Consider the following 21,859-nt stretch of genomic DNA (forward strand, 5'->3'; position numbering starts at 1 on the left):
CATATGAAATTGTTGACTTCACCTGAAAAATGACTTGGGGTAAAATGAGAAGACTTCCTGAAAGAGATAAACATTAACAACGTGAGCTATTGGCTCTTGAACCAACTTGTTCTATCTTGCAGAGTTTGTGAGTGACATGTGAAAGCATAAAAGTGCTCATCTTATGCTTCCTGCCAAATCATACCGGAATTTATATCCAGTTGTCCCTGGATGTTTCCTGCAAGGGATAATCTCATACAGTTAAAAATGGATCAGTAGGGATTTTTCACTAGCTGTTTGTCACCCCTTTCTCCCCAAAAAGTTGATATGGGTATTCAGGAAAAAATTAATGATCAACATTGCTCTGAGCCAGACTTCTCTGTCTGGATGTGGGCTGTGGTGCCAACTGAGTCATCAACATTTTCCAAAACTGACCTAATGATTTTTTTCTGTTTGAAAAACTAACCTGCTTTATGTTCTTTTTCTTTTAATTAAAACTCTGTTTATCTAATTATCCATATAAAATAATGCAAAATGAGAATTTTGCCTTGCTGGTATAAAGAAAACATAAAGGCAGGTGACTAGTAATACATTAATTGAAGAATGAAGCTTCCTATCTTTAAAAAAACCCTGAAAGTCAGAATGTTTTACTTTTCTTAAATATTTTCAGAACTTTAGGATGTTTTTGCTGATTGTGAAGACTACCATAAAGCTCACAGATCAATATGACACCTACATGATTATGACCCATTTGACCTTCAGAAGGCATTCATGGCAACTCAGAATTTCAGTCATTTTTTTAAATGCAAATGTAAAAAAAAATGAAATTGACATAACACTTGTATGAAAGCAAAGCATCTATTGTGATTTGATGATCTCCCAAAATCATCAAACCATAGAGAAGTACGCTGGAGACTATAGGCCATGACCTACTCAGCCACATCATTGATCTCCAGCTCATTGATAAGGAACCAGAAATCATGGTTTACAAACCAGAACCAAAGAAATCACATTATCCATTATTCCAATGCACGAACACATCCATGTATGATGGCTAGGTTCATACTAATGCTCATTTGTATAATTGTTTCAGCTAGATGAGGAAAATCAGTTTATTTAGAACTCATAGGCAGTTATCATGCTAGATATTGTCTTTATAAGGCACATTATTTTCCATAGGCCTAATATACCCAAACATTAGTGTAAAGCATCCGGCATGACTTGGACATGGAAAGAGGTGCTTTATCATTATGCATTCTCACATACCTAGTATGCTGTATTGAATAATTTCAGACTAGGAGAGGTATTTAGAATAATATCTTGCCCTTTTTGCCATTGATAATTACAGACAGCATGGTAGCATTAGCATTAGCTTAGCATTCATTGCCATCATTCTACTTAGTTTTAATTTATCCAGCATACATATAAATGTGCTCATAATTTGGGGCTTTCAGATCTTTGGGTCCACCAGATCCAAAGGGGGATGCCATTCTTTGCTGTCATATAATGGGAACCAATTATGAAAGTGCAATACAGTACAATACAATACAATACCAGATTTGGAAGGGACCTTGGAGGTCTTCTAGTCCAACCTCCCCTGCTCAGGCAGGCCCGTGGGCCAGATGTGTCGTGCCGAAACTGCACCCACCCCATTGCCGGCAATGGAAAAAAGTCACGATATGTTGCATCACGTGATGTTGCGAGTTTGACACCCTGCTCTGTACCATTTCAGAAAAAGGGTTGTCCAATCTCTTCTTAAAAACTTCCAGTGTTGGAGCATCCACAACTTCTGGAGGGAAGTTGTTCCATTGATTAATTGTTCTCACTGTCAGGAAATTTCTCCTTATTTCTAGTTGCTTTTCTCCTTGATTAGTTTCCATCCATTGCTTCTTGTCCTCCCGTCAGGTGCTATCCTGTAACAACTCATCATATGATTGGCTGTTGAGGACTTCAGCTCTGAAGGAGAAGACATTTTAGGGCATGCTGGGGTCCTTTTGGCAACTCTTTAAAGCAGCTGCATCCTTTCTCAATATCATGCAACTGTCATGCCCATCTAAACTGCAATCCTGTGGGGGGGGAGAGAAACACATTTGGTTTAAGGAGTTACTAACTTATCAGCAATTATAGGTTCTGATGTTGCCTTTTCTCTTTGAATCTAAAGTCTGTTCATTATAGAAACAATGATTGAAGTGGTGTGAATGACACATTTTGCATTTAAACTATGCGTCTTCACAGCAATTGTTCAGTTTTGATCTCTCATATTTAAGCCACCATTTCTAAGTTCTGGGCAGAGAAAGGAACTTTTTTTTAACTTTATATCATAAGCATTTTTTTTATTTTACAATTCTTTATTTTTATAAGTGTCTTTATTTTCCAGGAAGGAAAGAAGAAGTTTGACAAAGAAAGTGAAAAGTATTATTCCACTTTGGAGAAGCACTTAAATTTATCAGCTAAGAAAAAGGAGTCACACCTGCAAGATGTAAGTTTTTTGCAACTGGGATTTTGTATTTTCAACTGTAAAAGGAGGAAAGCAAAATATATTTTGAAAATATTTTACACAGAGCAGAAATGAAAGTAATTTGAAATAAATATATGAGGTCAAGTTGATGTTGTTTTTAAAGGAGTGTTTGTCTGTTTTAATAATTTAAATATGTCTGACTGTGTTTCTTTTATGACCAAGATATATAAGTTCTGGATTTATTTATTTTTTCCTTTATGTTATCTTTGACAAGAGGTTACTGAAGAAGGGTTAATAATAATAATAATAAGTTGGAAGGGACCTTGGAGGTCATCTAGTCCAACCCCCTGCTAAGGCAGGAAACCCTATACCATTTCAGACAAATGGCTGGCCAGTCTCTTCTTAAAAACTTCCAGTGTTGGAGCATTCACCACTTCTGGAGGCAGGTTGTTCTACTGGTTAGTTGTTCTAACTGTCAGGAAGTTTCTCCTTAGTTCTAGGTTGCTTCTCTCCTTGGCTAGTTTCCATGAATTTAAAAGAATTAATATACAATGATCACTTGTCAGATAAAAGTTAGGCTACCTCGTGCCATTGAATTTAGGGTTGAAAGACTGGGATGCACTATTTGTATGTTTAGATTTGTCATTATTTTGAAACAGCAGAAGAACAGAGATGGAAGGGACCTTGGAGGTCTTCTAGTCCAGTGCCCTTGTCAAACAATTTTATTTCAATTAAAACATCAGTTTTAATTGTTTGAAACAAAACTGCTAATGGTACATTGCAGAACAGAGATGTCATTTTTTAGTAATTATTTCTTCAGATTGGTAGTGGTGCTTGGTCTAGTATCTGTCTCATTTTTTTCTCCAGCTGTTATAACAGAAGAGTAGAACAGCAAGTAGAAAAAATCACCAGATTACTGCTATTTCCTGTTATTCACTATTAGATTGTCAAGCTAAACATTTCATAGCCCACTGAGGATTCTAGAATGTTGCCCACAGACGCACCCACTCATTCCAAAAAGGGGGGGGGGTGAAAGTGTTGGGTAGGGTATGACTGTCAGAAGTCTAACTTTTTTATTATTTTTGTTGGGCTTTGCAATTTTTAATGATTTATTCCTCAACAACATTATCATCCTCCACTCCCTATAAACATCCTTCAGTCTGGTTCATGGGGAATACATTACCATTATCCGTAGGGTGAAACCCAACATTCATACTAGCATGATCTAACATGATGTCATCCAATTGTTTTGAAAATATGCTTCACACTCCCTGATCATTGATTGTGCTGCTTGTTCTGATACTGGAAATCCAATGTACAGGTAATCCTTGACTTACAACAGTTCGAAAGTTACAAAGGCACTGACAAAAGTGACTTACGACCATTTTTCACAGTTGAGGCATCCCCATGGCCAGGTGATCAAAATACAGACACTTGGGAACTGATTCAAATTTATGATGGTTGAAGTGTTCCAAAGTCATGTGATCACCTTTTGTGACCTTCTGACTAGCAAAGGCAATGGGGAAGTCAGATTCACTTAACAATTTACTAACTTAACAACTATGGTGATTCACTGAACAAATGCAGCAAGAACGGTCATAAAGTGGGGAAAAACTCATTTAACAACTATCTTGCTTAGCAACAGAAATTTTGGGCTCAATTGTGTTCATAAGTAAAGGACTACCACTACCTAGTAAATGCCATAATAGAAAAGACTGGATTATACCTTACTTTTTGGTGCATTGAACCCCAAAATTGTCCTCCGTATTTTCCAGAAGTTCTCTAAGGTTGCTAAAGTTTTTTTTTTGTGATTAACTTTATCTCAATAGACAGTTACCCAAAGTCAAGGACATTAATTGCTTATAAGTCCTCTGGACATCTACTGAATGATCTTACTAAAGTACTATTGATTCAATGGGATTAGTAGAAGTATCTGTCTTTGGCTTGAGACCAGTAAAAATGCCCTATGCATTCCTTAGTTCTTTGAAATCTTTGCTTTATAAATCTTGATCGTATAATAAATAGTTTCTAGACTGACTTTATCGTTTATCCATATTTCACTGAATAAATTTTAGATGTGGGTTGTAGAATTAATGTACATTTGTGAGGGACAGTGCATTTCTTTTTAACTTCTTTCTTTATAATCCTTTCTGTTATACTTCTGAATCTGAGTTCTGATAATGATGGCTGACCATCATTATTTATATTAGATAGATAGATAGATAGATAGATAGATAGATAGATAGATAGATAGATAGATAGATAGATAGATAGATAGATAGATAGATAGATAGATAGATAGATAGATAGATAGATAGATAGATAGATAGATGATGGATGGATGGATGGATGGATGGATGGATGGATGGATGGACGGACAGACAGACAGACAGCACATGATTACACAATGAACCTCTGCTCACTTTTAACTCATGGAGATTGATATAGTACTTTTTCCTTTTCTTTTCCATAAGAGGAATATATTTCGTCTAACAATTAATTTGAGTTTGATCTAACTTACTCCAGTCTTTAACATAATCATTTATGTTCTTGATCGGAGAAAATTCTAAATAAAACTAAGTTACATCGGAAGTAACTCCCCCCCCCAAAAAAAAACCCCTAAGAACTATTTCTTGCTCTGATTTTTTTTTAATAGTTCTCAGACCAAATAATTCATCATGTCTGAAAATAAGAGTGAGTTTATTGTAGCAACTCTTTGATTAGGTCATTGCATTTCCTTTCATGGAAATGTGAATCTCAGATGATTGTATACTTTGCAGTACTTAGATTTGCATGCTGATCTATCTATTCCTATAGATTTCTTTTTATTTATTTGCTTCTCCTAATCCAGTAGAATGCCTAACCATGAGAATTTATCTTGTGTTTCCTTTTTATAGGATATATTAAACTGATATGGCGCTTCTGTTTCAGAAGACTTTCCTGACGCAATTATAACAACACTAATAATAAAACTGTATATTTTACAATCATTTTATGTTTCAATTTTAGGCAGATACCCAGATTGACAGAGAACATCAAAATTTTTATGAAGCATCATTAGAATACGTCTTCAAAATCCAAGAAGTACAAGAGAGAAAGAAGTTTGAATTTGTTGAGCCTGTAAGTTTTAATAATCCTATTTGCTATAACCAACATGCTTCTACATACAGACCAAAATACAAATAATTCATAGGATTGGTAGACTAGGCTACTTTTCCATAATATTCAACTTCCAACTCTGTTATTCTATATTCCTAAATGTAGATTGTAACATCTCAACTGAGCTAAAGCTGACTAGCGGTCAAGCTATCTAAATATTGGTTACTTTAATAAGGACCTGCTAGTGAAATTCTAAAGAGTCTTATGATTCCTAGTGGATGCAGTTCTTAATAACCAGAATTATACCCTCTCAAGGAATGCAAATCAGGTAAAATATATTAGTCAATTAAGGAAGCAAATTTCTCCCATAAACAACTGAAAGTCTAAACTAAATCATGTTTTTTTAAAAAAAAAAGTTCACAGAAAGGTTTTCTCATCCACTGTGGAATAAAATTGCATATGGCTTGCCATCTATCTGTGTGACATTTTAACGGCAGTGCTTTTTGTGCAACCAGAATTTCATAATGTAAAAATTGGCTAAAATGCTTGCCAGAGAAACTGTTCTTCAGGTTTCAATAAATCTATTTGACCTTTTATTTAAGAATAATAAAAAAGAATATGGAAAATATTTATAAAAGTGGAACTATTATGCTCCAGCCCTGTTCTTTTAGCAAATAATTTCAGACAAATAATTTCTAAATAGATTCGACCAAAGTCAGGTTGTAGGGGGCGTAATATAGATAAAATTGAACTCTGAAAAAAAGAGAATATATGTATCTCAGGGATGAATTGTGGAGTCCTTGGTGGTTTCTGAGCTTGGTTGTTTGCTTATTGATGTTTCATTGTCCAACTAGGTAACATCATCAGTGTTAGTGAGTACAGATAGTTCTTAATTTACAATAGTTTGTTTAGTGTCTGTCCGAAGTTATAACAGCACTGAAAAAAGTGACTGATGACCGTTTTTCACACTTACAACCATTGCAGCATCCCCACAGTTATGTGATCAGACGCTTGGCAACGGACTCATATTTGTGACAGTTGCAGTGGCCTGTGGTCATGTGATCGTATTTTGCGACCTCCTGACAAGCAAAGTCAATGGAGAAGCCAGATTCCCTTAACAACCATGTTAATAACTTAACAACTCTGGCAAGAAAGGTCGTAAAATGGGGCAAAATTCACTTAATAAATGTCTCACTTAGCAATGGAAATTTGGGGCTTATTTGTGGTCGTAGGTCGAGGACAAATAAGCAAACCCCACATGAAACATCTGAGAGCAAACAACCAAGCTTAGAGGACATCAGGACTCCACAAACTGAATTCTGATCTTCCTCCTGTTGACTCTTTTCAGAGCAGTCAGGATATAGCAAAACACAATGACTGAAAGCATAAAATTTATATCTTCAGTGGCTGCATTGATGGCCCAGCTTCAGAGGATTTGGGTTTGATGAGCACGGTAAGGGCAGCAGTTACCAGTCTTCCTTACAAGAAACAAGCAAAAGAGAAGTTCTGCAAACTTTAATTGCACAACTGCTAGTGACACAATTTCACCCCATAACCATTTTCAAGAGATCTCTAACTGTAGATGAGAATGTGTGCTTAACCACTTTAGCTGATGTCTCACGAAAAGTGTATTTATAAACAGTTCTGTTTTATTAAGTAGAGCCACAAAAGATTATGAGCCGTCTCGCATATAACGATGCATCCCCCGATTGTTCCAATCGTACAAAATGACACTTTTGAAAAACCTTGGATTTGAATTAATAAGTAATTAATGTGGTAATTAATCTATAGTGGCTCGTTTGGAACTTGGTACTGCAACTGTGCAGCGATGAACATGTTTAATGTTTTGTTGGAGATAATTATATGTTGATCCACAAACATTAACCTTTCTCTGAATCCCTAAATTAACCAGTTCAATAAATCAAAGTTTAACACAGCTCAAACCATGAGTGTGCCAGTAACTTTAAGGCTCCAGCCAACAAAACACAGTATCTGAAACCTCAAATAGTCTTGTATTTATTTTTATGTAATGTTGTTGACCCTGAGATTGTTTGGTCATCTCATTCTCACAGGAAGACGATTTTGGTAGGAATTTAACCTCTACCCTTCAGTTCATCAGCCAAGCAGTTATTATCTTCCTAGTTCCTCTTTTAAAAAAACTAGGGAAGAGAGAGAAAAAGTAACAGCTACCGCGAAATATATTTGAATAATCAGTTTTAAACAAAGTTGCTGGCAATCTGGCAAGAGAGGAGAGGCAAGTGACTTTTGATAACCATCACTCTGTCAATAAAAAGTGGAATAGTTATCAGGAGTTCTTTGGTATTCGTCTGTGCATATATTTTTAGAAGGGGTAGTCTTAAACAATTCAAGTTTATCTGCCAAGAAGAAATTTATTTAGGATGGTTTTGCTGAAGCTGGGTGGCTCTTAAAGTGGTGGCTGTTTCTCCAGCAGCTTTTTCCAGTCTGGACATTCTCCAGATGTTTGGACTTTTAACTCTCAGTTCCTTAGCCAGTATGGCTATTACTATGGAATTGAAGCATTTGAGGAGTTGAAAGTCCATAAATTTGAAGAATAAAAACGGGGACATAATACGTCAGGGACAAGCAACTATTGTTCCTTTACGGCCTGTGGACTTCAACTCCCAGAATGACACAGCTAGCTCAGGAATTCTAAGAGTTGAAGTCCACAGGCCGTAAAGAAACCATAGTTGCCCACCCCTGTGATAGGTTTTCTGGTGTGGGAAGCTCATATCTTTTTTTCCCCTGAAATCTGCCCTGCTCAGCAAATAATTCCAACTATTCCTAGGACCTAAATTTACTCCTTTAAAACGTGAAGTTGGTAGAAAACATTGTTTAAATGTCTACAAGTTGTTTATAGATGGAGAGCCATCCTGGCCTATATAGGAACTTGGATTGCCTATCCAAGAATGCTACTTGATCCACCAAGAAGACTTCAAACAATGTAAGGAACAGGATGCTAACCTGCAACTGTGGTGTTGCTATAAAAAATTATTCAGACATTTTTTTTCACTGAACATAGGCATTTTCTCCACAGTTTCTTGAACTGATACAGCTAGAAATAAAACAGATTACAAAATGGCAAGTTTTGATTCCCTGCATTGGGATAGAAGGGTTAGGGTGTAGCATAACGACTCTTGGAAGAAGCATTACTACGGGTAGATAATATGTTCCTTTTCATTTCTGATCTCTGTGCATCTCATAAGTAGGTGAAATACTTACAAATGCAAGGGCAGGTAGTATCAGAATAAGTGAAGAATGAACTGGCCTGTGTAAACCAGTTTACACTCCAGCCTAAATGCCAACTTACAGCGCTTTGTGAAGGCTGAAGGTTGAAGGTTGGGATCATGGAGCTGATCTTCAGATAATTAGCAGTAGCATCTCTGAGGTAAATGGCAGATGGTCCAACAATGCATGCGAAGGGTTAAGTTATGAAGGCCATAAAGTGTCATAAGCCAAACCTATGGCGGTATGTTGATCTAATAGAGAGGTATTCTACTTTGATGGAGAATGACAGATTGTCACGAGGTTTTCAAGAAAAGATTGGACAGCCATTTGTCTGGAATAGTATAAGGTTTCCTGCTCGAGTAGGGAGTTGACTGGAAGACCTCCAAGGTCCCTTCCAACCCTCTTGTTCTGTGTTCTATATTCTAGTGAAGTATGCCTGAAATTTAAAGGAGTCAACAGGTATGGGGGGGAAAAAGAGGTAGAATTAATTCCTGGCTACAGTAGTATATAATCACAAGCTTTGTCAAAAATAATGCAAAAGGCAGCTTTATCCTTGTGAAAAATAAGATCTGGCTGGTTCACCTTGAGGGCAGCCAGCTTGCTGACTTTGCAAGCAGACATGACTATCAGCTTCTTAGGGAAAAAAATGATCTGAAATCACAATAGACAAAAGGCCCTGAAGGTTTCCGGTTCAGAGACATTAGAATAACAAATCCACCTGTTTGTGGAAAATGATGGCAAGAAACTTTCAAATAAGATGTGGTCAATTTCTTAGACTAGAGAGACATCAGGAACAAGATGTCTCTGTCTTTGGAGAAGCGTGTGGATCCAGTAAACGTTGATAGGATAAACAAGGGAAATATTTTCACTTGGCGCTACAATAGAAGATCACCACGTGGGTGGCTTCCTGGCCATCACCAGTACAGTTGAACATCTGGTGTTAATGCTGAAGATGAAGAGACCCTCCACACTCTGAGGCAGTCATCTTAGATACCTAAGTGGTTTAGTGCAAGATTAAATCTGAAGAAGATCAGATTCTGAGGCATTTTCTAATTAACTCTGGAACAGATGAAAGAAAACTTTGTAAACGGCTACTAAGAAATGATTAATGCGATCATTGTTCCTTCTCTGACACCTTTTACTACCTCCTTAAGAAGCAGGAGGAATAAGAGAAAAAAAGGACCTGTTCACATTTAGTTCCAAGAAGCCCATGTTTCATCCTGCTGTACGCAGGAACTTCAGTCTAACATCTGGCCATGTAAATCCTTTGTACATGAATAACCCACAAGATGAGTAACAAGATAAATCTCCAAATGCTCTAGTCCTAGATATCAAGCACTAAGTACTAGATAATCTGTGGATTTTTTTTAAGAATTGCAAGTTCTTAAGTTATTTATGTAGGGATTGTCTCTGACCTGGTCCAAATTTGTCTAATCTGAAGACTATTCCTGTCCTCTCCTCCACATCAAGATGTGTGACTGGATTTTAAGGGAGAAAAACCGGGTTCCTTGGTACAAGTTTCCTTGAGTTTAGCCCAAAAAGAAGCATTGAATCTAAGTGAGAAGAGATTACCAGCAGTTATGAGGAGGATATCAGTGGAGAATATTTCAAAAAATCAAAACTGGTTCACATCTGTAGCTAGGTTCATACAACCATGCACCTAAGCAAACATTGGCTGCCAAGAGTGGTTCACAGTTATCCACTTCCTCTGTTTCGCAAAGTTAAAGAGGTGCTGTTGAAGAGGTTATATGTAAAAAGGTAAGAATTTTCAAGTTAATGCAGAGGCCTAGATCATTTAAAAAAATAATTGTGCTGAAATGGGCAACAGCTTGGGTCCTTATTATGGAAACAAGAAGCCATTCAGCCATCAAAAAAAAGGTGTGGATGCTACACATTTGTTATAGTGTTATAGATATTCTGCAGCAGGCATCTTTTACTTTTGCAGCAACACAAGACACTCTAAAATTTGCTAAAGGGGAGTATCTAGACTGATAATGACTTTCTCCAGCAGCAAAGCAGAGTTAACATCTCCTAGGATAGATAGAAATTTCCAGACATGGAAATTTCCATCTCAGATCCATGATTGCATCCAAACACATTTGCTTAGAGGTATCCTCTTCCTCAATTCCTAAATATACAGTCGGTGAGATGCTTGATGATAATATTATGCTATATTTCTCAATATCCTTGAGGCCTTAGTTTCAAAAGGCAGGCAGTATTAGGGTAATATTTCCACAGAAAATGCTTGCTTACTTACTGATTGATTGGATCTCTTGTCCACAAGAGTTGAGAAATTCCCTGGGGGCTATAGTCATAATAATAAAATTTCCATACTACAATTACAATTTCATAACTACAAATACAACCATCAAATAAGCAGTAAGCAGTTTTCACAATTAAGTTACATGAAAAATCCTGAAACAGCCAACCAAAAATCAATAAAAATAGATAGCAATATCTGTACATCAAATGCACTTTTAAACAGTTCAGTTTCTTATAATATTCTGAAGCCTAAACAAGGAGGAAATATGAGGAAATAATGGCACATGTTCATTTAGGCCTGGTAATCTAAGTCCATCTGGAGTATTGTTTCCTATCCAAGGTGCCATTTTTTTTCAATCTTGTCTGTCAACCAGGGCATAATGTGCTGATGAGATGATTCTCCTGCTACTGCTTCCACCGGGATCAAATTTGGCACATGGATCAAAGTATGGTTCTCAGTATTTTTGAACCTTGGATTTTTTCTTTATGTGGTTCCTCAGCCACTCCATTTTAACATTGGATCATAGGAGCAAAAAGAAGGAAGGTCTACTCCTTCAATATGGAGGCCATAAGAATTGAATTTTTTATGACTCCATAAGACTCAGTGAGAAAACCAAGGTCATAATACATAACCATTGAGATGTTGCTTTATTGATGCTCAGGGATCTGCAACTTTAGCGGCTTGTTCCCAAAATGTTGCCCAGATGTAAAACAAATGATTAATTTTATAAAGGCTTGTCAAGTGGTGCATAAGTCAGCAATATTTCTCTCAAATACTCCAGGTACTTACCAGGGGGGTAATTTTTTGCCACATTTTGTGCATTTTTTGAAAAAAGCCCTAAAAATACAGCAAAAATTTGAAGAAGGCACTAAAGGCAGAGAGAATGGGGATGAAACATAAATATTTATTTATTAACTGAATTGGCCGCCCATCTTACCACAGAATAAAAGCTTGGAAAGTGCTCAGGCAGCCTAAAAAAACTGAAAACATATAGTAAGCATCTCTTGGGCAAATGCAGTAAGAGTAGGAGGTTCTGTATTTCCTGCTTTAAAGATCTGAATAATGCTATACACAGGACCAACAAAGATGGGCAGTAAGTTGTGGAAGACTAAAGCATGATTGAAGTGAAATTTGATAAGTTGCAAACAAGAGCAATTATTTTCTGAATACCTCAAGGTCAAGTTGTAATAAAGAGAAACAAGTATAGGAGCCCTCTCACAGGATCATCTGTTTCTAAAACAAATTAATCAGATTTACATGGGTTGGTAATTTATAGGCTCAACTTCTCCAGTAAATCTCTGGGCTAGTGTTAAATGTGGCAACTGGTTTAAAATTTGGCAACTAGGTTAATCTTCATATTGCTCATATAATAAAAGTTATTCCACTCTTGGTATATCTCTAGAGAAAAAATGATGATGATTGCTTTTAAGGACCTAAATTTCTTAGAAGCTAACTTAGCAACCTGCTGATGACTCATCAGACATTGACTCAAGTTTTCTATGATTATCCCAAGGTTTTAGAATATGTTTCCTATAAGATCTCTAAGGTGACACTATCTAGTTCAGGCATGTCAAACTGCTGGCCCATGGGCCAGATGTGTCGCGCTGAAACCGTGCCCACCCCATTGCCGGCAATGGGGAAAAAATAACGATACGTTGTGCGATGTCATGTGATGCCGCGAGTTTGACATGCCTGATCTAGTTGATCTTGTTTAGACTTGAAGGCTAAGTACTTTCTTTCCTGGTTAGGGCTTGGATGGGTTGTACATGGGTTGTAAACTAATCTGGCAAATTGAAGGAATATCTCAGAAGAGGCAAATAACAAGCCTTTTCTATGTTGTTGCCAAGAAAACTTAAGTAGGCACTAGATATATCTATGAATTCAACTTAAAGACTTTATTTCTTTAGTTGAAGTAGTAACATACTTTGTGGCTTTTATAAAAGTTTTAAAATGCATAGATTATCTGTTGACTTAACTGTTTTAACTTTTTAAAATCTGTTTTCATTGCTTTTATTCCCTTAAAGAATCCAGAAAGAAGGATAATTCAGTCATATATATATAATTATGGTAAATTAAAGTGAACATTAATATTATCTACTTTAAGTAACACCAAAATACAAACAACAAATAGATTTCATCTGGCTACTGTGTATTCATGAAAACCACAAAAGAGGTTGCTGTCTGACATTCAGATGGATCCCATGAAAACCAACTTAGTGGCTGAATTCAAATTGGAATAAATAATAGCTAGGATAGCCTAAGGAGACCCAAAGGTTTTGCTTCTTGATTTAACTTCAGTATTGTTTCTAAACCTGGCTGCCTTAACAATGGGTTATTGCAATAAACCAGTTTGATAAATATTGCATCTGAACTGGGAGTTTATATGTCACCATTTGTTGGATCAGAAATAGAAAAAGGATTTTGATTTTTTTGGTAGGTCTCGAAGGAAATTGGAGAAGCTTGTAAACTTACTGTTATTCAGTTTTAAGATCTGAATGGTGTGATTAAAATCCTGCCGGTTGAAAATTAGATTTTAATTACTGAGATCAGATTAAAAACAGTTAATCCTTTCTCCCAACCACATTTTACACACAGATACTTATTAAATTGTCTTTACTGCAGGGTAATTTTTGAACAAGCAAAATTATCTTCCAAGAAGCAGGTGGCACAAGTGCAGAAGAGGACTTTGCCTATTATATAATTTGAATGATCCTCCTAGACATGTTCCTCAGGCTCACCCACCCATCCAGAAATGGCTTTTTCTACTTGCATTTCTAAAGTGGGGCAGAGCAAGACCCTCCCAGGATGCCCTGTTTTCTTTAGCCCAACTGCACTTGACTTCATGTTCTTTTGCTTGCTTTCTTGCTTGGTCTTTCTCCCCACAATTTTTGCATTTGCATCCTCTTACTGTTGGAAGGGAGGGAGGGAGGGAGGGAGAGAGAGAAAGAAAAGAAAGAAAGAAAGAGAAAGAAAGAAAGAAAGAAGAAAGAAAGAAAGAAAGAAAGAAAGAAAGAAAGAAAGAAAGAAAGAAAGAAAGAAAGAAAGAAGAAAGAAAGTGGCAAAAATCAGACATTCGTTGGGAGCAGCACAGCCAAAAGAAGGGGAAGATGGCAATAGCAGTTTTGTGTTGATGCATGAAAAGGGTACAGCTTGCATAATGATGGCATGACACTGTTTTTCTCATTTTGGACAAAATGTTAGATCATGAAGACACCTGTGGTTGGCAGTAATGGAATGAAAAATGTCTTGCTGCCACAGTTGGGAGACTGTTCAACCTTGTAGACATTACTCCAGATACAGAGAAACTCTTCGTCTAAAGAAGGGGTGTCAAACTGCTGGCCCGCCAGCCGGATGCATCATGCAGAAGCCGTGCCCACCCCATTGCCAGCAATGGCAAAACCGTCCCGATACGTTGCGCAACGTCACGTGACGCCGCAAGTTTGACATGTCTGACTAAAGTGTGTCAGGCTCCAAAAAACAAGAAAGATCGAGACTCTTCTAAGCAGTTTCCTTTGTTGTTCCTCGCCTATAGACAGAAGTCAAACTAAAGCAATTACTTGCACCATAAAACATATATTCTGGGAACCAATAGGGAAGAGATGTCTTAATTCTCTTTCTCTAAACTCTGCTAACTTTTACTCCTTTGGAATGCATTCCCTCTCTCCTGGGAATCCAGACAATATTCCATCACCAAAGGACACCATATAGGACCTAGTTAGAAAGTTATTTTTTCTTCCTGCTTACTGGTGACTGATATTTCCTCCCTGTCCAACTCACCCACTTTCCAACCTACATATGAATTCAGGCGGAATCGCTTGAGATGAGTCAGGAACCATGTCTGAAATCTTCACAATTACAAGTCTCCAACTGATGAAGATCTGCAGAGACACTTTAGAACCCTTTACCGTTAGTTCATGCAAGACATTTTACACCGAAATTTGCTGGATGGTTCATACAGCTCTATAATACTAAACTAGACTAACATTTATTTATTAAATTTATTTGCTGCCCCTCTCGTTTAGAAGCGACTCTGCATGTATCTGGTCAGCGAGTGCCCATATTCTACTGTATGACTTTTCTGCCGTTTATGCATTGACAAAAGCGTTTTGAAGTAGGGATTTCTGAAACTTAAAATTCTTTTTAAGAGATGTAGCGGTTCTCAGTCAATTTGCCATGACTGCCATCTAGTGTCAGGAGTTGTCCAAGAGTAAGGAGATATCTAAAAACAAACACATAATCTGAACCTGCTCACATGGAAGCGACACCTTAATACTGCATTGATATTGAGCTATGGAGCATGATAGGTATACAAAAAAAGATGGACAGCAGGAAAATTAAGGCAACTTACATTCATTTGCAAAAAAATAATAAAAAATCTTCAACCTTGGCTGTGAAATTAGCAGTATTAACAAGCCTTAATAATGTTTTTGATAAAAAGCTTTGCTCACTGCTTAAAGAACGATCCTCTGATTAATTGGAAGCTGGTCTTAAATTTGATCTTACTTTGGACATTCTTCCTAAAACTCAGCCTTTTTGCTGCAATCTGGAATGGAGACAGTGCAATTGATTGTTCCTTTATCTCCCACCACATGTGTAAACCTATGTGCTAAGTTTTAGCTATCAAGCTGTCACTCTGAGACAGGTCTGTGAAGTATCTACTGTTAGCAGAAGACCTAAAATATCTTAGTCAATGCTGCATGATCTCTGCAGTTATGGTGAATATTCACACTCAGTTTCTTACTACATAATTATTTTGAATAAGATACAACTCGAGCTTTTATCTTTGGGTCTCTTTCTTTTCTTTTATCTCTCCCTATTTACCTTTCAAGGGATGCGGTGGCTCTGGGTTAGGACGCTGAGCTTGTCGATCAGATGGTTGGCAGTTTGGCGGGTCGAATCCCGAGTGCCGCGTAACAGAGCGAGCGCCTGTTACTCGTCCCAGCTTCTGCCAACCTAGCAGTTCGAAAGCACGTAAAAAATGCAAGTAGAAAAATAGGGACCAGTACGGTGGGAAGGTAACAGCGTTCCGTGTGCCTTTGGCGTCTAGTCATGCCGGCCACATGACCACGGAGACGTCCTCGGACAAACGCTGGCTCTTCGGCTTTGAAACGGAGATGAGCACCGGCCCCTAGAGTCGGAAACGACTAGCACGCATGTGCGGGGGAAACTTTACCTATTTACCTTTCATGTTCTTTTTTGACTTACCTCCTTATTCCTTAAGACCAGTCAGCCTTTTATTCCTATCCTTGCACCATAGTAGGGGTATCCAACCTTGACAGCTTGCTAGCTGGGGAATTCTGGGAGTTGAAGGTCACAAGTCTTAAAGTAGCCAAGGTTGGAAATCCCTGCTGGCCTACCTCCTGATTTCTGACTTTAAAAGAGGCAACATTTGCATCTTGGGCTGAGTTCCATCATGGCATAGCTACAAACCAGAAGACTTGTGCTCACTGCCTCTTTGTGCTAGCAGCCAGCTTCTGAGATGGGCTAACAAACTATGCTTAGAATGATGCGTCAGAGTCTCAATTCTTCTTTGAAAAAGCCAAAAAAAGAAACCGTGTTTTGTTTTAACATTTTGCCCTCTTAATATCTTCACAGACATTGTCAGTTACACAATGGATGAAATGAATTTTAAATGCTTCATTTGAGTTTTGATTCTATTCTTGTTTTTTTCTCTTTTTTTCAGCTTTTGGCTTTTCTTCAGGGATTATTTACATTTTACCATGAGGGATATGAGCTGGCCCAGGAATTTGCACCTTACAAGCAACAGCTGCAATTCAATTTGCAGAATGTAAGACTAAATTTCATCTCCTACCATTTTTTGAATAATTGAATTCCTTTATGATGAATCCCCAATTCAGTTACAATTTTGAAAGCTCCAGAAAATAAAATGAATAATTTCAGGCATAAACGCACGATCGTTCCTGCATTGCTTATTACATTTATTGATTTATTATGAAATTTATTTGTCTCCCATCTCGTGACTCTGGGCAGCTTACAATATAAAACAAAAACATTAAAAATCATCAGTTATAGATTATAATTCCAAGGTAAGAGACATTTCAGTGCTATTGCTACTGCTACTTTGTACATTTTGAATTACACCTTAGTTCAAGATGTACTAAGAAGATTCAATACCCTTCCAGATATTGAATTACTGTTTTCATCAAGCCTTCCCAGGAAGGCCAGCTAGAAAAGGTGTTGGTTCCCTTTTCCTCTCTGAGACAGATGGGAAATTTCAAAATTCGATAAAAGAAAATTTTAATTTTTAATGTTTCAGTACACAACTCTCTAATTTGATTTCTTTTTTTTAAGGATATGGAGGCAGGCTAGTTAGAGTTTTGAGAATATGCTATGAGTTCCTTTACCGCATGGAAGTACATGGCAGTCCACGAATTATTATCACAGTTGAGCCCAAAATTTCCATTGTTAAGTGAGACAGTTGTTAAGTGAGCTTTTTCCCCATTTTACAACCTTTCTTGTCATAGTCGTTAAGTGAATCATTGCAGTTGTTAATTAGTAACAGTTGTTAAGTAAATCTGGCTTCCCCATTGACTTGTCAGAAGGTTCCAAAAGGTGACCACATGACCCCAGGATATGACAACCGTCATAAATATGAGTCATTTGCCAAGTTTCTGAATTTTGATCATGTGACCATAGGGATGTTGCAACAGTCATAAGTGTGAAAAAATGATCATAACTCACTTTTTTCAGTGCCACTGTAACTTCAAGCAATCACTAAATGAACTATTGTATGTCGAGGACTACATGTAATGTGGTTATACGCAGCTTAAAAACACTGCTTTACTGGAATCTTATCTGCCATCCATCTTCCTGGCCATCCTTACCTTTTATTGTTTTTCTCCACAAGTGGACACACTTCAAAGCAGAATATATGCTTTGATCTTCTGTTTTTTATTTTCCTTTTTCTTATTGACCTGTTGGAAGTCCAGATGCATTCTGAAAATAAAAATGCTGAGAGCAGACTTTCGTTCTGCAGCATGCCAACTTTCTATTTTTATGAGATTTCTATAAAACGTCACGTGAGATAGGATCAGTAGTGGGATTCAGCCAGTTGACACCACTTCGGCAGAACCAGTAGCTAATTTTTTGTTGCCCAAGCCCAGAATGGACTTCCGGAAGTGGCATCCACCCAGAGAACCGGTTGTTCACATATTTGAATCCCACCACTGGATAGGATCCTTACAAATTTCAAATGTGGGGACTTTGAGTGCATTGGAATCCATGGACCCCACATTGAGTATAGCAAGTTTAAATAGACATCATGACATCTAGAAACATAATCTCAATAAACAGGAGTGAATATATCACAAGATGCATTTTATATTCCGTTCTACATTCTAATGTAGTTTCCCCCCCCCACCTTCCATCTTAATCCCAGATAACTGGAATGTGTAAGTGGTCCAATAAAAAGAACTAACAAAAATATTAGGATGAGTTAAGTCTGAAAATATGCTTCATGCTGAACAGCTTATTAACATAGAGGGCAATGATTGGAGAGAATGAAGTAAGTCAGTTGTGGATGTCAGTGCTCAAAATACTTTTAACTCTTGGGCTGTCATCTGTCTTGCCTTTGGGGCAAATCCAAATCGCTGCCTAGAAGGAGAGAACAGAGAAATAGAAGTTTCTTGATCTCTGTAAGAGAGAGCAAGAAGAACCAAGAAAAGGAAAACAGTGAGCCTCATACAAACCTCCAAATGTCAACAATGTCAACAACAACAAAAAAAACAAACCTGGTGTTCCTGTCCAGACAGTGGTTGGATGATCTGGGAGGGGGTTCACCGGTCATTATTCCCCTGTCATGGTCCAACCATTATCTCCTGCGGCTGGTCTTCCGTTATGCTACCCCCCACTGCTGGGCTGCGGAACCGACCAGGTGGTTCCACCCCAGGTACCTAATGGACCCGGAACGGTTCCAGATGGCGCTTGGGTCTATACCCATCGCCCTCACTCACAGCCCAGTTGATGCCTTGGTTGATGTCTGGGATAGGGCAGCCGCTGAGGCACTCGACTGTGTTGTACCCTTGCGACCCCTGACCTGGCGCAGATCCCATTGGGCTCCATGGTTTTCTGTGGAGCTCCGGGAGATGAAGCGTCGGAGACGGGGTCTAGAGAGCTGTTGGAGATCCACCCGATCCAAATCTGACCGATCGCAGTTAAGAATCTTTATAAGATCTTATCTTGCGGCAATGAGGACAGCGAAGGCTAATTACTTCACTACCCTCATCGCGTCCGCAGATAATCGCCCGGCCACCCTGTTCAGGGTGACTCGCTCCCTTCTTAACCAGGAGGTGAGGGAGGATCCCTTGCAGGGGCGGGCCGAAGAGTTTAGTCATCATCTGACAGACAAAATCGCTCAGATCCGGACCGGGTTGGATTCTGACTGGGCGGAATCTGACGTGGAGGAATCTGACGGTCTTGAACATATTATCTGGACTGAGTTCGATCCTGTTTCCCCTGATGATGTGGACAGGATGATGAGGAGGCTGAGCTCCACCACCTGTTTGTTGGACCCGTGCCCCTCCTGGTTGGTTTATGTGGCTCGGGAGGAAACACGAGGCTGGTTCCAGGCAGTAATAACTGAAGGAGGCAGTGGTGAGACCCCTCCTCAAGAAGCCTGCCCTGGACCCGGGTGTTATAAATAACTATCGTCCGGTTTCCAACCTTCGCTTTCTGGCGAAGGTTGTTGAGAGTGTGGTGGCGCATCAGCTTCCTCTGTTCCTGGATGAAGCTGATTATCTGGACCCGTACCAATCGGGTTTCAGGCCTGGGCACAGCACGGAGACGGCATTGGTCGCGCTGGTGAATGATCTCTGGCGGGCTCGGGACAGGGGTTGTTCCTCTGTCCTAGTCCTATTAGATCTCTCAGCGGCTTTCGATACCATCGACCATGGTATCCTACTGCGGCGTCTCAGGGGGTTGGGAGTGGGAGGCACTGTTTTACGGTGGTTCTCCTATCTCCTGGGCCGCTCGCAGTCGGTGTTGACGGGAGGGCAGAGGTCTGCCCCGAGGCCTCTCGTTTGTGGAGTTCCTCAGGGGTCGGTTCTCTCGCCCCTCCTGTTCAACATCTATATGAAGCCGCTGGGCGAGATCATTTGTGGTTTTGGGGTGGGGTATCTTCAGTACGCTGATGATACCCAATTTTTTTTGTCCACCCCGAACCAACCCAGCGATGCCCTCGCCGTGATGACCCGTTGCCTGGAAGCGGTCCGGGTCTGGATGGGGAGAAACAAGCTTCGTCTCAATCCTGCCAAGACTGAGTGGCTGTGCATCCCGGCATCTCGGGTCAACCAGACTATTCCATCTCTAACGATGGGGGGTAAGGTGTTACCCCCTGTTGATAGGGCTCGCAACTTGGGCGTCCTCCTCGATTCATGGCTCAATTTTGAAGATCATATAGGAGCCGTGACCAGGGGGGCTTTTGCCCAGGTTCGCCCGGTGCGCCAGTTGCGACCCTACCTGGACCGAGATGCCCTACGCACAGTCACTCATGCGCTCGTGACCTCCCGTTTAGACTACTGCAACGCTGTCTACATGGGACTGCCCTTGAGGACCACCTGGAGGCTTCAGCTGGTGCAGAATGCGGCCGCACGAGTCGTGATGGGGGTCCCCCGATTCTCCCATGTAACACCTCTACTCCGCGAGCTACATTGGCTTCCAGTTGCCCTTCGGGTGAGATTCAAGGTGCTGGTGATGACCTATAAAGCCCTAAATGGCGAGGGTCCGGGATATCTGAGGGAACACCTGCTGCCAGCATCAAGCTCCCTTCGTCCAGCGCGCTCCCACAGAGAAGGTCTTCTTAGGGTGCCGCCGGTTAAAGATTGCCGGCGGGTAACACCCAGGGACAGGGCCTTCTCAGTGGGTGCGCCTGCCCTTAGGAACCAGCTGCCCGCGGAGCTTAGGACTGCCCCTGACCTCCGTTCATTCCGCCGGGACCTGAAGACCTGGCTCTTCGAGCTCTCTGGCCCAGGCTGAGAATTTTTAATTTTTAATTTTAAGTGGGGTTTTCATTTTCTCTCAGGGTTTCATTTAATCTTTTTAAATTGTTTTAACTTTTGTTTGGATTTTCTTTTAAATATCCTGTAAACCGCCCTGAGTCCTTCGGGAAAGGGCGGTATATAAATCTAAATAAATAAATAAATTCAAAACTGAAGAAGCAAAAATTTCATATTTACTGTTGCATATTTATGTTCCCTCAATGGAATTATAAAATCTGACCACAGCAAGCAAAAGTGTGTGGTAAGATCATATCTAAACTGTTGGTTTTAAAAGCAGCAGAGGTCACTGTTGCTCTAACTTTATATTTTGAAAGTGCAAAGGGATTGTGCGTTTTAGCAAAAAGCACTGAGGAAATTTACAGGTCATTGTTAGATTAGTTTGATCCCACAACTCTGGTTACATTTCACAATGATTCAGTGCCAGTTGTTGACCTTGTTAAAAGCACCTGTGCTTACTGATATCATCTTAAAAAATAAGTTGAAAGGAGGAGGAAAAAGTCTTTAATTCCTGGATTTCTTTGTGGCTGATTTGGTGCTTGGCTAAAAATAATAAATATCCTGCAAGGCCACTTTACATGAATGTGATAATGCTGTTGCCTTGAAGTCTTCTTACTTTATTAGCAGAGCAGAGATTCTTTATCTGTACTTCAGAAAAATATAGTTGCAGTTTGTTCATCACAAGCATTAATGGAGACCTGCACTACTCCTATAGTAGCTAATTGTATATTAATATACAATACTGGCGTTCTCTTCAGATATATAATTTGCTTATTAATAGCCTTTATTGTACTCAGAGTG

At 39.2% G+C, this 21,859-nt stretch overlaps 1 protein-coding gene across 1 annotated transcript in view; it reads left to right on the plus strand.

The window, feature by feature from the left end:
• Positions 1-21,859, plus strand: part of ARHGAP42 (Rho GTPase activating protein 42) — a 164,607-nt gene that overhangs the window by 98,902 nt on the left and 43,846 nt on the right. Inside the window, exons 6-8 of the mRNA XM_081327736.1 lie at positions 2,357-2,458; positions 5,447-5,557; positions 16,729-16,833. Coding sequence (XP_081183862.1) covers positions 2,357-2,458; positions 5,447-5,557; positions 16,729-16,833 — 318 coding nt within the window. The remainder of the gene's footprint in view (positions 1-2,356; positions 2,459-5,446; positions 5,558-16,728; positions 16,834-21,859) is intronic.

Source organism: Vipera berus (genome assembly GCF_964194415.1).
Source record: "Vipera berus genome assembly, chromosome: 4".
NCBI lineage: Eukaryota > Metazoa > Chordata > Lepidosauria > Squamata > Viperidae > Vipera > Vipera berus.